Here is a 14,918-nt window from a genome sequence, read left to right as displayed (position 1 = left end):
TGTCTCAAAAAAAAAAAAAAAATAAAAGGAAGGTGTGACAGATTGGACTTTCCCCAAATGGCCTTACTCATAAATATTCCTACAGTTTGACATTGTCCTCCCACCTGGTGGTGGCTGTGTGGTTCTTTCCCCTTGATTATATGTAGGGATTTGTGATTTCCTTGACTAGTAGGACAGAAGTGATCCAAGGCTGGGCCAGGAAAAGGATACAGCTTCATCTGATTTGCCCTCTTTCTTGGGACTCTTATCTTTGGAATGCAGCCATCATGTTCAGAGGAAGCCTGGGCCATACCCATGTGAAGGGCCCTCGTGTGGGTGTTGTAGCCAGCACTGCAGTTAGTGTCTCTGCTGAGGCCAGCATGAGCCTGCAGGCATGTGAGAGAATGAGCCTAGAGGAGACCCTGGCTCTCAGCTTTTGAGTTATCCAGCCAAAGTCCAAAACATGGTAGAGCAGAAATAGGTTATCCCCTTTACACCCCCTGTCCTGATTTCTGACTCACAAACTGTAAGAGGGATTAAATAATTGCTATCGTCCTAAGTTTTGGAATAATGTATTATTCAGCATTAGATACCTAATAAGGAAGGGAACGTGAGAAGAGACAGGTCCTCAGCATTTGAATTTGGGGGCTCCTGCACAGAGGACAGGAAGTAGCACTTGCCCTGCTAGATTCTGAGTAAAAACTCACTGTTTCAGATACTTATTGCTACATAATGAATCACCGCCAAATTTAGTGGCTTATAACAGAATCACTATCTATCTTATAACAGATCTTATAACAGATCTTAGAATATCTATCTATATCTTATAACAGAATCACTACTATCTCAGCTGTGTGGTTCTTGCTTGTCTTTCAGGTAGGTTGCAGTCGGATGTAGCAGTTGCTGGATCATCTGGATGGCTTCCTCCCATGCCTAGTGGTGAGGCTGGCTGTCAACTAGGACCTTAGCTGGGATTGTCAACTGGGATACCTGTAGGTGTCCTATCCATGTGGCAGAGTTCCAGGAACAAGCATCTTAAAAGCTCCAGGTGGAAACTGTTGGCTTGTTATGAACTACGCTCACAAGTCACATAGCACCACTTTTTCACAAAATCAAAGGAAGGGAGGGAAGCTGGACCTTTACCTCTGGAAAGAGGAGTATCATTGTCACTTTGTAAGAAGAGCGTATGAGATGGGATATGTGGTGGTCGTCTTTGGAAAATGTCATTCTCTTGCTACTGGTTTGACTTTTTCCCTGATGAGTTAATAATGCAAGTAGTCTTCTGTCTAGCCACTTGAACTTCATACATGTGCCAAGCACTGTGGTGAGCACAGAGGTCATGGAGCTATTTTCCTAAGAAGTAGGGCCAAAGCTGGGTAAGGTATATCTGAATTTGGTTATGGTGTGGAAAGAGTGCTGTGGCGGGGGATAGTCATTGGCAGCGTGGCTGTGTCTAGGATGTTATGGAAGGAATTGCCTGAACTGGGCCATAAAGGATGTGGGGGTGGCTGACAGGTGGGGCTGTGAGTAATACTGCAAGATGAGGGACTGACTAGAGCAGAGAGACAACTATGTAGGTGCATTTACTGGGGAAATTAATAGCCTCCTGAGATTGAAGGAGAGGTTGAAAAAGGATGTCTGAGCCAGTTTCTTAGGAAGGCCCGTGAGTGTCATAATAACGAGCTTAGAGTTTTATTCTATGGGCAATGGCAGCCTTTACTGGTTTTTAAGGCATGTTATAATACGTGACAAGGCATGCATTTTAGGAAGGATGCTCTGTTGCTGTTGAAGGTTTGTTAGGAGGAGCAAGATTAGTGACAGGTAGACCAGCATGGAAACTACAGCAAGAGTTCAGGTTTATACAGTAGTTAATAATAAGGAAAGTGTTTGGGTTAAAGGGTTGGAGGACTTGAAATGGGTTGCTGGCAGTGAATGACTAACTTTGTCTCTTCCATTTTCATAATTTTGATGTTCTTCAGGGTGATATGTTTCACAATTTGGAATATTTAGGATTTTGAAAAAATGAACTGGCACATACTCTGTGGGGTCAGATCTAGAACAGCATACCATAAACTACCATGTTTATTTCTGTAGTAGAATGTATGAATAGTCACTCCAGGAGAGAGAAATAAAGACTATAAATAGCCTTATGTTAGATCAGATCAGATTTCAGCAAGTAAGGTTGAGTGAGGTTTTACTGCCAAATGAGTTTAGAAAACTTCTGCTTTTCAGCGCTTTTTTGAGTTGGGAGTTGCAGTTCAGGGCCTGTGGGTGTGTGTGGCATCAACATAGAAGCCACTGTTTAGGTCATTCGCAGATCTCCTGGATGTTGAGGAGGTCCTTGCACAGCAGCTTGGTGCTCAGAAGATTGCTTAGATCTTTGTGGCTTTGCAGGGTGGGACAGAGTTCTAGTAAATAGGCCTCTGGTCGTTTGAGTGGGCCATCTAATTTCTATGTCCAGAGAAAAGTAAAAAGTTAACCTGAAGGGTACAGAAGTCCTGTGAAGGGTAGAGAAGATGTGGTTCCCTTGGAGTTTTACCATTGAGCTTGCTGGTCTGAGAAGTCAGGATTGGCTAATCTGCTGGCCTCAAAGGCAGCACCTCAGCTAATGGAGTTTGAAGGGGTCACAACCTGTGGCCCCGGGAAGCTGCATTCTGGGTTTTTTTTTGTTTGTTTTTTGAGGGCTGTTTTGCTTATCTGTGGTGTTGGATATCACAAAAACTACGGACCTTAAGTTTTGCTTATGGGTTACTGTTAGTGTTGGTGTATTTAATGTGTGGACCAAGACAACTCTTACTCTTCCAATTTGCAGCAAAGAAAAAAAGGATGGACACCCCTGTCTTTTCAGCATCTCTTCCCCCTCATCCTTGGTTACCTAAAGACTTTTCCCTGCCCAGGAGGCAGGAAGTTGAAAGGGAAGCCTGGCCATGAAATTGGAGAGAAAGTTCTGACATTGACTACAACCTAGGGGAGATTGAAGAAACTGGAAATAGTCTGTGTATCATTCTCTTCTTCTAGGAAACTCTGATATATGAGCCCTGATAAAATAGAAATTTAATTACAGTTAAATGGAAATATACTTGAGGTTTCTAAGAAGACTGTTCTGGAGTTGTGGGGGTGGTTGGTTTCTAGGAGGAAAGCAAGTGGTACTGGATGCCGGAAGGGGCTGGAGAAGTCTCTCTAGGAGTGTTCCAAAGGTCACTGTAAATAGGAACAATTAACAAACTAATATTATAGTTTATGTAGTTTTTATATTTATATGTCAACATTCAGGGAAATATTTTGTAAATAGTTTGAAAAATTAAGAACTTCTGTTCTTCAGTTGACCCTAAGAGAATAAAAGGACAAGTTTTTGTCAGTTTGATGAGTGAGAAGTAGTATCTTAGGATAGCTTTAATTTGCATTTTTCTTACTGTGAGTGAAGTTGAACATTTTTTTCATATAAGGACATTTCTGTGAGTCACCCTTATCTTTGGCCTATTTTCCATAGAATTTTTGTCCTCATCTCCTCCCCCTGCCCCCTCCATTTTTGAAAGATCTTTGTCTTTTAGGGTTTGGCTGTTTATTTGTGTTGTATGTCTTGAAGTTTGTCATTTGGTCTTTTATCCACTTATGGTGTTTTTATCTATGTAAAAATGTTTCAGGTAGTGAAATATATCAAGTCTGGTCTTTTATTGCATCAGTGGATTTTTGAGAAAGCCTTGCTCTACACCCAGGTTATAGAGGAATTCACCTGTATTTTTCCCTAGAATTTTTATAATTTTATTTAAAACTTTATTAAAACACTAGGAAGTTATCTTGAGTATGAATCTAATTTTAATATTTTCTAAATAGGTTTTGTTAGACCATTTAGTGTTGCTGTAACAGAAACCTGAGACTGGGTAATTTATAAAGAAAGAGGTTTATTTGGCCAATGATTCTGGTGCCTGGAAAGTTCAAGATCAGGTACCCCATCTAGTAAGGGAATCTTGTTCGTTCAACTCAAGGCAGAAAGAGGAAAGGACAGTGTGTACATGTGAAGAGTCATGCTGAAGACACTGGGCTGCTGTCTCTTGAGAACTATTATAACTCCTGTAAGAGGGCATTCATCTATACAGGAGGGATCCACTCTGTGACCCCAACACCTGCTAGGCCCCACCACCCAACACTGCCATGTCACATTGGGGATCAAATTTCAACATGAGTTTCAGAGGGTACAAACCATAGTGTAGCTATATAATTACTGTAATTATTAGTGAGAGTGTCTTTGCCTTAGTAATTTGAAACACCATTTTTATCTTACACTAGATTTCTGCCTGTAGGGAATTTATTTATGGAGTTTAAATTCTGTTCCATGTGATGGTATGTCTGTGTATCAGTACCATACAGTTTTAAGTATAGAGACTTTGTGGTATGTATTTTAATAGCTACTAGGGCTACTCCCTCTTCACAGCTCATTTTCATTATTTCCCTAAAATTCTTGTATGTTTAATTTTTCATGTAAACTTCAGTGTCATTTTGTCTAGTTTCATACGAAAAGTATTTGTACTGGGATTTTTTGATAATGCTGAAATGTCCTAACCAAGAACAAGGGATGTTTAAGAGTTCTTTTGTGTCTTTTGGGAATTCGAATTTTGTTCATAGAAATTTTGACTATTCTTTGTTAAGTTTATTTTCAGATATTTCATGGCTTTTGTAAATAGGTTTTTCTCATCCATTATTTTTTCTAATGAGTTGTTATTTGTGAATGTGAAGGCTGTTGATCTTTGTATGTTGATTTTTGTATTCTTTGGTTTAGTTCTATCATTGGTTCTCTCAGAGTTTTCCAGGCATATTCTCAAAGCATCAACAAATGGAGATACTTGCTTCTTTTCCATTTCTGTTTTTAATTGTTTTTTTGTGGTACAGTTGCATTGGCTGATGCATCCAACAGAATATTAAGTAGTCTGGAGATCATGGGCAGTTTGGCTTGTTCTTAACATTTGTGGGAGGCTTCTGGTGCCTTCTTACTGAGGGGCTAGCATTAGCCCTGAGGTATGATATTTGATTCTTAAAGTCAGTGATCCTGGGACAGTTTGACTTGAGGAATGGGAAGGATTCCCACCCCTTACTCCTCCCCCTAAACTTGGGGTAGAAGATGGGAAATGAAATCTGCCAGAGCGGGAAGAATTGTGGTTCTTTTGCTCCCTCCCTTTGACCAACACCATCGCCTCCAACACTTGTTGCTTTTCTGGGGACTCGTCTCACTTTGGAGAGGTGGAGCATAGTGTCGTAATGCTACTATGCCATGCAGGTTGACTGCCTAGTTTAGGGGAGTGGGAACTCTTCCTGAAAGAGCTCTGGAGTCAACCTCCTGGCCTTTATCCTCCCTTCTTTTTTACCTGTTGCTGCATTCCCCCACATCCCTTACCTTGTGAGGATATGGAGCCACATGCCTCTGTGGTGATGGTCGGTTTTCTGTCTCTCCTCTTTAGGTGCATGGCTGCTTCCTAATTTTCTAGCCCAGAGGAAGCTTCCCTAGGACTGGGTGAGTGAGCCAGGCAAAGCCAAAGGCTGCCTCAAGCTGTCCCCTTGCCTGTGCTCCCCTGTGGGGGCCAGGATGCTGAAGAAGCAGTCTGCAGGGCTTGTGCTATGGGGCGCGATCCTCTTCGTGGCCTGGAATGCCCTGTTGCTCCTTTTCTTCTGGACACGTCCAGCACCTGGCAGGCCACCCTCGGACAGTGCTCTTGATGATGACCCTGCCAGCCTCACCCGAGAGGTAATTCGCCTGGCTGAAGATGCTGAGGTGGAGCTGGAGCGCCAGCGGTGGCTGCTGCAGCAGATCAAGGAGCACCATGCTGTATGGAGTCAGCGCTGGAGGGTGCCCACTGCAGCCCCTCCCGCCCAGCCACATGTGCCTGTGACCCCACTGCCGTCAGTGATCCCTATCCTGGTCATCGCCTGTGACCGCAGCACTGTCCGGCGCTGCCTGGACAAGCTGCTGCAGTATCGGCCCTCGGCTGAGCACTTCCCCATCATCGTCAGCCAGGACTGTGGGCACCAGGAGACAGCCCAGGTCATTGCCTCCTATGGCAGCACGGTCACACACATCCAGCAGCCCGACCTGAGCAACATTGCTGTACCACCTGACCACCGCAAGTTCCAGGGCTACTATAAGATCGCCCGGCACTACCGCTGGGCGCTGGGCCAGATTTTCCACAAATTCAAGTTCCCAGCAGCTGTGGTGGTAGAGGATGATCTGGAGGTGGCACCGGATTTCTTTGAATATTTCCAGGCCACTTACCCACTGCTGAGGGCTGACCCCTCCCTCTGGTGTGTGTCTGCCTGGAATGACAATGGCAAGGAGCAGATGGTAGACTTGAACAAGCCTGAGCTGCTCTACCGCACAGACTTTTTCCCTGGCCTGGGCTGGCTGCTGTTGGCTGAGCTCTGGGCTGAATTGGAGCCCAAGTGGCCCAAGGCCTTCTGGGATGACTGGATGCGCCGGCCAGAGCAGCGCAAAGGGCGAGCCTGTATACGCCCTGAAATCTCAAGAACGATGACCTTTGGCCGCAAGGGTGTGAGCCATGGGCAGTTCTTTGACCAGCACCTCAAGTTCATCAAGCTGAACCAGCAGTTCGTGCACTTCACCCAGCTGGACCTGTCGTACCTGTGGCGAGAGGCCTATGACCGGGATTTCCTTGCCCGTGTCTATGGTGCTCCGCAGCTGCAGGTGGAGAAAGTGAGGGCCAATGATCGCAAGGAGCTCGGGGAGGTGCGGGTGCAGTACACAGGCCGGGACAGCTTCAAGGCTTTTGCCAAGGCCCTGGGTGTCATGGATGACCTCAAGTCGGGGGTTCCCAGGGCTGGCTACCGGGGCATCGTCACCTTCCAGTTTCGGGGTCGCCGTGTCCACCTGGCGCCACCACAGACCTGGGATGGCTATGATCCCAGCTGGAATTAGCAGCATCTGACTGTTCCTCCTGGGCCCTTCCTTGCCATATGATGAGCTGAGATGGGACCACAGTCCTTAGGCTGCATTGTCCTGTCTGTGTTTCCCTCTTGGTCCTGTTTATCTTTTTAGTTTGAGTGCACAGATGATAGGCGAGGGTTATTCTCTTGTTCTCAAGGGAGTCAGATCAGGGGAACCATTCTGTAATCTGTTGGAGGGTATTAAGAAACCACTGTGTGGTAGGGGACACAGCTTGTTGGGACCAGACATGACCACATCCTGAGCTTTCTCCTGGGGCATCTGTAGAGAAGTTGGCAACTTCAGCTCTATTCAGTAGGCCCCTCTCCCTGACTGGCCCTTGCAGCCACGTGGTGAACCTTCTCCCCCTACCTGCCCCCTTTCCCTTTCCTCCTGTGGGGGCCCTGGGTCATGCCAGAAGGGGGCATATGTGTGGCCAAAATGAGAGTAACCAAAGGGGCTTCCTCCCCAGGTCGAGGGTGGAGTTGTCTCCTTATCCTTGGCGTCTGTCTAGCCTTTCTTTCCCTGAAGTCTAGCAGGTTGCCATCTAAGATGGAATGTTGAGGAGACCTCTCCTTAGATCGCATCCAACTGTTGGGTTAGAGGTGGTATAGAAGGAAGGCCTCAGTCCGGGACAAGTCCTCCCTCACCTTGCTTAGAGAGGCATTGTCCTCTGCCCTTCTCCTTTCTGAAAATCAGTTGTCCCCTTGCTGCTTTAGGAGGATTCCATGCTGGCTTAGTGGAAGATAGCATTAGCTTTGTGTGGGCTATTCCCTGAGGGCTATGGCTCTTGTGGCCTCTCATTAAGGAAGAGCAGCCAAGACCTGGAAGGCTCTGGCCTTGCCCCAGGCATCCTTGAGTCTCCATGGGCCAGGGTGCACATAGCAGGTTGGAGATGAATTGGGTGTTTTGGTTGGTTGCCTGAGCTGAGTTTAATGGAGAAAAATTAGTGGAAGCTACGGAATTATTTTCTAAAATAAAGGTTGAATTGTCTGAAAAACATTTGTGTGAGTGTCCTGGAAAAAGGTGAAAGGTAGGGGAAGACACGAAAAGCAGGGAGGACTAAGAGATGGGGCTGTTGGCTGAGAGGAAGGAAAGCAAGTGACAGGAAGGGAAGCCCAGGGAGAGCTGAGGAAGGGTGAGGTGCAAGGAAGGCCAGGCCCCAGCCTGTCCTCCTGCCATGCTCTTTGGAATCAGGCAGTGGCCCTCAGCAGGCTAGCTGGTGACTCTGATTCATGGTTCCTGCCTCCAGATACTGAGCCTTGCACTGGGGAGACCCAGAGCATCTCTGAGTGGGTGCTTTGTGCTGGTGCCCTCTGCTGGCACAGGCAGCATTTACTGGCCACTTCTGCAACCTGCCAGGGAGCCCCAGGGAGTGCCCTGATACCAGGCAGGCTCTGCAGCAGCTCTTAGACTCCCGACTGTGACCCCAGTGAGAGTGCCTTTTACACTAGGACCTTGAATATACACCAGATGTGGCCTGAAATGTTTACTCATATCACGTGCAACAAACACATCCTCAGAGTTTCTGTTCTCTTCTAATGCATTTTTTGTTTACAAAAAGGACTATGATCCACCAATTTGATTTAGCCCCACTGGGCTAAGTGACTTTGTTAATAGAAACCTCTTGAGAGCTTCATGCCAGTTGGTGGCAGAGGTCTGGGCAAGCTGTGTCAAGGGGGTGGCTGCATGCTACTAGAGGCTGGCTCCAGCCTCCCTCTGGGCTCAGGGGTACAGGTTGGAATAAGGGAACTAGTGTTAGACATCCATTTGATTTTAACCTTGTGTGTGGAGTTACTTTTGCTTTTCCTTGCTTTTAGATGGATTATTTAACTTTATTTTTTGGTTAAATAAGGGAGATGATCATTTTCTGTAGTTTGTAGATAGGGATACAAGCGGAACCACATGATGCCCAGGAAGGCAGGAGTTTGGCTGCCAGATTCCATGTTCTTAGCAGAGTCTGGCAGCCACACTCTTAGTTTATGTAAACTCTTGATTTAGGTCAGCGTTGCCTACCACATGCATTGTTCTGAGTGCTCTGTGATTGATACTTATTTAGCCCTCAGCGCAATTCTGGTGGTAGGTACTGTTGTGCTGCTGCCTTATTGGCAAGGAAGCAGGCCCATAGAGGTTAACTTGCCACGGTCACACAGATGGTGGGGCAGAGCTGGGGTTGGGAGAGAGCCATGCCGCCTTCCTCTGAGGCCCTTCCCCAGCCTCAGGTCTGCTGCCAGGGGTAGTGGGTGGACTGAGTGGGTGTGGGGAGCTCCTGTCTGGGAGAGATGGAAGAAGAAGAAGAAGGGGAGCAGTGGGGCCTGGAGCCTGAGGCCTATGGAGGCCGGAAGTGCAGATAGCCTGGTTCCTAGGGCTCCTGAACTGAGGAGTGCATTCAGGGTCCCTTGGTGTTTCCCTGGGCAGGGTATCCTCAGGTGGTTGTCATGTGTGCACAGTTGCTGCCTCAGAAGCCTGTTGCCCCTGTGGATAACAAAGCAAGGCAGATGCCAAAGGGAAAAGCACCATGTCATTAAATGCTGTAGAAGTTGGCTAACCAAGTTTGGAGATTTAAAGATAATTCCAAAGAGATGGACTTCTGCCCTCATGTTCCTACTGCTGCCCCTCTGCCCCAGCCTCCTGCCATTCTCACTCAGGTTTGTGCTCTCTCATGGTCCTGAGGGCTTGGACAGCCATGCTGCCTTCCCTCCAGCCTTCCCTCCACGATCTCTTGGCCTTCCTGAGTCACTCTGGTGGGATCTCATTTGTGGATCAGTTGTCCCCAGTGTAGACATATGTCTGGAGTTCCTGGCCCTGTCAGGTTTGGGCTGTAGGGGGAACTGAGGCAAAGCCCAGCTGGTCAGGGCAAGCCAGGAGGGAGGCTTTAGGGGACATTTAGAGTCTTAGACACAAAGCACTCTTTTTAAAATGTATAATTTACTGTTTTTTTCCTATTACATGTTCAGTTTAGGAAACAGAAGCACATTATCCATACTTCACATCCTCCCTTGTGTGTTACACCTTGGCTGTGTATCCTACTATACGTCTTCCTCCCAAAATGCATAAATAGATACAATATTTACCAATAAAACCCATACAGTTATTTAAATATTTGTTTAGCCCATATAAATTTATAGCACTTAGATAAATTTATATAATATATAAGCTTGCCCACTTCTTAAATATCTTTAACAAAAGTGGGATTTCAGACTTCCTGATGGGGTCTCTGTAGATAAGGGTCAGTGGTTTGCCATTAGAAGGGTCCGTGAACTTCCATCTGTTCTCCCACCCACCCACCTTCTAGCCCCAGTCAAGTTACAGGGAGTTTATACTTGGGGGAAGTTCAGGGGCCACATCCCCCCTGTTCCAAGGTAGCGAGACCATCCTGAAGGCTGAAGTCAGTGTGAGGGGGCTGAGCTGACCCCTGACCTGGGCCTACTGCCTGCAAGTCTAATTCAGACCACTCATTGGTCCCGCCAGAGTCCCTGTGAAGTGGGGCTGACAGAGCCTCCTGCTGGGGTGGTTGTGAAGGTCAGTGTGGGAGCAATGTGAGCAGAGTCCCTGTCTATTGCTTTCTTCTCCTTGGGCTCCCCACAGGTATGGCTCCTGCACAAATGTCCAGAGGTGCAGAATGGGGTAGTCCAGAGGTTGCTAGAGAGGAACCCCGGCAATGAGGCTGTTGCACTTCCCTTACCACTTCCCTTGGCTAACTGGAAGTCTGGCTCTTCATACTCAATCTGAAAGACAGTGCACCAGAGTTAGGTTCGGCTGCAGGTAGCAGAAGCCTGGATCCTGGTGCCTGATGGGAATGAGAGTAGGTGGTGTAGGGCTGGTCTGGCGGTTCCCAACACCTTAGGCCCCTGACACCTTCTTGTCTCAGTCTCACTCTCTTCGCTTGCGGGAGCTCTAGTTATCACACTTTAGGTAGGAAGAAGTGGAAAAGGTAGATGCCAGCTGGTTCCTTTCCTTGAAGTCCATGGGGCTCCTGATCACAGCCTGACCAGGGCTGATCACAGGCCCAACTGTCCTCAAAAGAAGCTGGAGAAAGTGATTTTTCATCTGAATCAAGATTTCTGTTGCTACTGAAGGAGGAAGTGATTGTTTGGGCAACTGTAGGGAGCTGTACCCCACACTGGGCCTGGAGGACCAAGTGTAAGATGATGGTAGGGAGGATGTGGAGAGGGCAGGATGGGGGGAGATTCCAGGGAGTGCAATGGGAGCCCTGACCTGGAGAGGCACAGATCAGACTTTCTAAGGACCCCTAACTCTAGCAGGTTGTGTGAGAAACCTGTCCTACTATGCTCCAGGGGGTTGGGCTTTCCCAAGTTCACACATGATAACTGTAATTCTAAAAGGCCACACAGCCCCAGCAATGCTGACTGACAAAAGACAGGTGAACCAGGGAATTGTTCTTTTCATCGTCTTCTGCCATCTTCAACATGTGCTTTCCAGATCATAGCCAAAACGGGGCCCTGGTTCTAGCCTCCAGGAAGGTGTAAAGGGAAGGAAGGGCAAGCCTTGTTCTCTGTAGGACACAACACTGTAGGTCCCCTTCCTGCACACTGCATTCACTTTCAGGGGAAGTGTGAAGTGGAGCCTCAGCTCAGCAGCTGTGTGTTCAATTAAAACTTCTCTCAGCACATTGGTAAGAAGAGGAAGATGGTTGGTGAGACGTAGCCATCTCAGGCATGGTAATGTGGCAAAATCTTTCCAAAGCCTCTCTTGGAAATAATGTTTGCTTACTTTTCAAAGTTTCTATTAAGAAAAAGGGAGAAACCCCTCAAGACCAGGGTAGGTGAGAGGTGATTAGGCCTTACCAAGAGCCCTCCATGTCTTCCCTGAGGAAGGCAACCAGAGCAGCCACTGTGGGAACAGCTGCCTCGGCCCTGAGTGAAGTCGAGCAGCAGAGGGGAGGCTGCATGAATTCCAGGTAAGGTCACAATGGGATACAACTTCTGTCTGATCTGCTGAAGTGCTTACACTTGGGGCCCTGAGCTATGTGGAGCTTTCATGTAAAAGTCTAGCTACTCTAAGACCTTGCTGGGGGAGGCCAGGGAAATGGCCAACAGCCAGCATGGTTTGTGGCCCTGTGGGAAACAATCTTGGCTGTCCAGTCCCATGGAGCCTTTGTGTGTCTGCTGTACCAGCCAACACGTGATGGCAGCTGTGTGGCATGTACAAGCCACATTCATCCAGCCAAGCCCTTCTTGAATTTCTGAAACACAAATAGTGGCTCAGATGAAATGTTTATTTTAATCTGTTAACTTCTGAGGTAATTTGATAACCAACAATAGTAACCTGAACTCCGGGATACTGTGTTCTGTCACTGAAATGTCAGATTTTATGTAACCAGAAAGAAACGTTTAAACAAAACATTTTGAGAATAAGAATATTTAAACATTTACTAATCAGTGCTCCTGAGAAGTGAGGGTTAGGATATTGTTACCTAGGATATTGGTTCTGTTATTTAAGTAGAAATTGAATTAAAGTATGTGAATATCTTTTTTTCTTTCCAAAGCTTAAAAATTTTATATTCTAAGTATTCTCCAAGTTTTTATTATGAAAAATTTCAAACCCATGGGGAAATGGAAAGAATACTATCAAGGGGACCCGTGTTACATGATACAGTATTTTGCCATATGGCAAATGCACACTGTATGATTTTCTGTACCATTTGATAGAAAGTTAAGAATGAATATTTTATTTATTTATTTATTTATTCATTTTTTTTTTTTTTTTTGAGACAGAGCCTCAAGCTGTCCCCCTGGGTAGAGTGCTGTGGCATTACAGCTCACAGCAACCTCCAACTCCTGGGCTCAAGCGAGTCTACTGCCTCCGCCTCCCAAGTAGCTGGGACCACAGGCGCCGGCCACAATGCCCGGCTATTTTTGGGTTGCAGCCGTCATTGTTGTTTGGCGGGTCTGGGCTGGGGATTCGAACCCGCCACCTTAGGTGTACGTGGCTGGAGCCTTAGCCTGTTGAGCTATAGGCGCAGAGCCTGAATATTTTATTTTTAAAATAAACTTTTTATTACTCATTTCAGTAATATGTGCTCATTGTGTAACTACTTAAAATGTAGAAAAATAAAAAAATAAAATTCATAAACTAACTCCATTGCTTAGATTAACTCTGGTTCTCCACTTGCTGAGCGAGTTTGGGCTCTGAATTTTGTTTTCATTAGGCACTGCTGCCCCCTACTGATGAATCTGTGAATTGTCAGGTGCCAGGCTTTTTATCTCTTGAGGGTTTTGGCTGGATTGATTCCTCAGATTCCTTACTTATTGATGAGTGAAGATAGCTCAGTTTCTGGAACCGCAGGACAGAGCCTGAAGGCCTCCCACCTGACGTTTCCTTGTCACACACTGGGGTGAATTCTCACCTGAAACAGCTAGGCTGGCTTCCCTGTCCTTGCGTATTGAACTGGAGCCAGCAGGAATACACGTCTGGCTCCAGTTCCATCCCTAGCAGGTTCCCACCCCCATCCCCTACCCTCAGCTGGACAGATGGCCTTGATTTCCCTATATTCTTTTCCCTTTTCTTTGTCAGTTCATCCTTCTTGTCTCCTTTCTCCAATCACATCTTGTCTTTTTTGGTACTTCTCACCTTCTAGGGCTTGTAGTGTAATTAATTTCACTCTAGCTGTTTTGCAACCTATCAGCTTATGCCTCATTACAAATTAGCACAGCCCAGTGTCCACATGTGTAAAATGAAGCCTCTATAATTTGTACTAAAAGGATATAATTTCTGTTTCTTTCTCTCACAAAATTAGGGGCAATGTTGAAGACTCCACGTGTATCTCTTGAAGGCCAAAGTTCAGGAGGACTCAGGTGGGCAGTCACACTCCTGCTGCTGGGGGCATTCCAACTGCTGCTCCAGGAGCTTGGAAGGGTGATCTTAAGCAGCTCATGCTGAGTTAACTTGTTGTCTCCATTTGGTGGCAGCCAAGAACTGAAGTGATTTTGCACTTCAATGAGTAAAGTAATTACAATCTGAAAACTTCAAGATTTGCTGTCATACTCCCTTGTCAAGAGAAAGGCAGAGACAATGGTTTGGCTTTGTGGCCAAGTGTTTGGTGAGCCAGAGTGAAGGTGGACTAATGTGTATGAACACATTTCAAAAAGAGGGAGCATCTACTAGTTTCAAATTAGTATTGAGTATATAGGTCCCACAGAAGAGCAAAACATAATTAAATTCAAGAAGAAGGGGGGGTGGGAGCTTAGCTTCCACCTATTAGGTACAATGTAGGCTTGTAGGGCACATCTCCTAGGTGAAGGGCTCAACTACTGCTCGGACTTTACCTTACAAATGCAAACAATGTAACCTAATTATTAGGTTAATCCTTATGTCAATCCAAAACTTAAAAAATGATGGTTATAAAAAAAAGTGGGAGCATCAATCTAGATTGGTCTGAAGTCCACTGAAGACATGGAATTGGCTTGGTCTTTTCTTTGTTGGGCTAACAGTTTTGTCTTCTTGCCTCATTTTTTCTTATCTCAGATAGCTCCTTCTCGAAGAGCTCTAGAAACTCTTGCTGTGGAACTCGAAACAGCCTCAAATCCTCTTCACGTTCACTGCAGTCAGAGAACCATGATGTGACATCCCACTGACATTACTAACAGGACCAGTTCGTGCTATAATGGAAGTGTGACACAGCTGGACTTCATTAGGGCAATGGTGGGATAGCATTGAGTTGAATTAGAGACTATCATGTCAAGCTGATAAGAAGTTTGATGGAGGTATGTTGGGAATTTTATCAGTGAGATGGTGCTGGATTTCTATCTGCCATATTTATTTGTAATATGCTCATTTCTAGATCAAATTGACAAATGGAATAATGCTTTGAAAAACTTTTCTGCTCCAAACACATGACAACAACATATGTATTAAATAATAAAAAAAAGTAAACACACTTTTTTTTTAATTAAATGATACCTGTGTACATTAATGCAATCATGGGGTACAGTGTGGTGTTTTCATATACAATTTGAAATATTTTCATCAAACTGGTTAACATAGCCTT

At 45.9% G+C, this 14,918-nt stretch overlaps 1 protein-coding gene and 1 long non-coding RNA gene across 5 annotated transcripts in view; both read left to right on the top strand.

Moving 5' to 3' along the window:
* The window catches only part of MGAT1 (mannosyl (alpha-1,3-)-glycoprotein beta-1,2-N-acetylglucosaminyltransferase), a 17,492-nt gene extending 9,585 nt beyond the window's left edge, over positions 1–7,907 (top strand). For 3 of the 4 annotated variants that reach the window (XM_023519306.1, XM_012811642.2, XM_003800174.3), the window contains one exon: positions 5,433–7,907. In XM_023519306.1, the coding sequence (XP_023375074.1) occupies positions 5,558–6,901 (1,344 nt within the window). In that variant the 5' untranslated portion in view covers positions 5,433–5,557 and the 3' untranslated portion in view covers positions 6,902–7,907. Of the gene's footprint in view, positions 1–855; positions 1,028–5,432 lie in introns of all 4 variants that reach the window. The other variant, XM_023519307.1, reaches the window with a different exon arrangement.
* A 1,979-nt stretch (positions 7,908–9,886) lies between these two features.
* On the top strand, positions 9,887–14,776 carry LOC111728578. The gene is made up of 3 exons (XR_002775830.1): positions 9,887–11,828; positions 13,668–13,725; positions 14,396–14,776. It is a non-coding gene; the product is annotated as an uncharacterized LOC111728578 (long non-coding RNA).
* Positions 14,777–14,918: the final 142 nt, after the last annotated feature.

The sequence above is a fragment of the Otolemur garnettii genome, unplaced genomic scaffold (genome assembly GCF_000181295.1).
Source record: "Otolemur garnettii isolate 467f Iridium unplaced genomic scaffold, OtoGar3 scaffold00171, whole genome shotgun sequence".
Classification (NCBI taxonomy): Eukaryota; Metazoa; Chordata; class Mammalia; order Primates; family Galagidae; genus Otolemur; species Otolemur garnettii.
The sequence above is the reverse complement of the archived record's forward strand: the minus strand, read 5'-3'. Positions and strand labels throughout refer to the sequence as shown.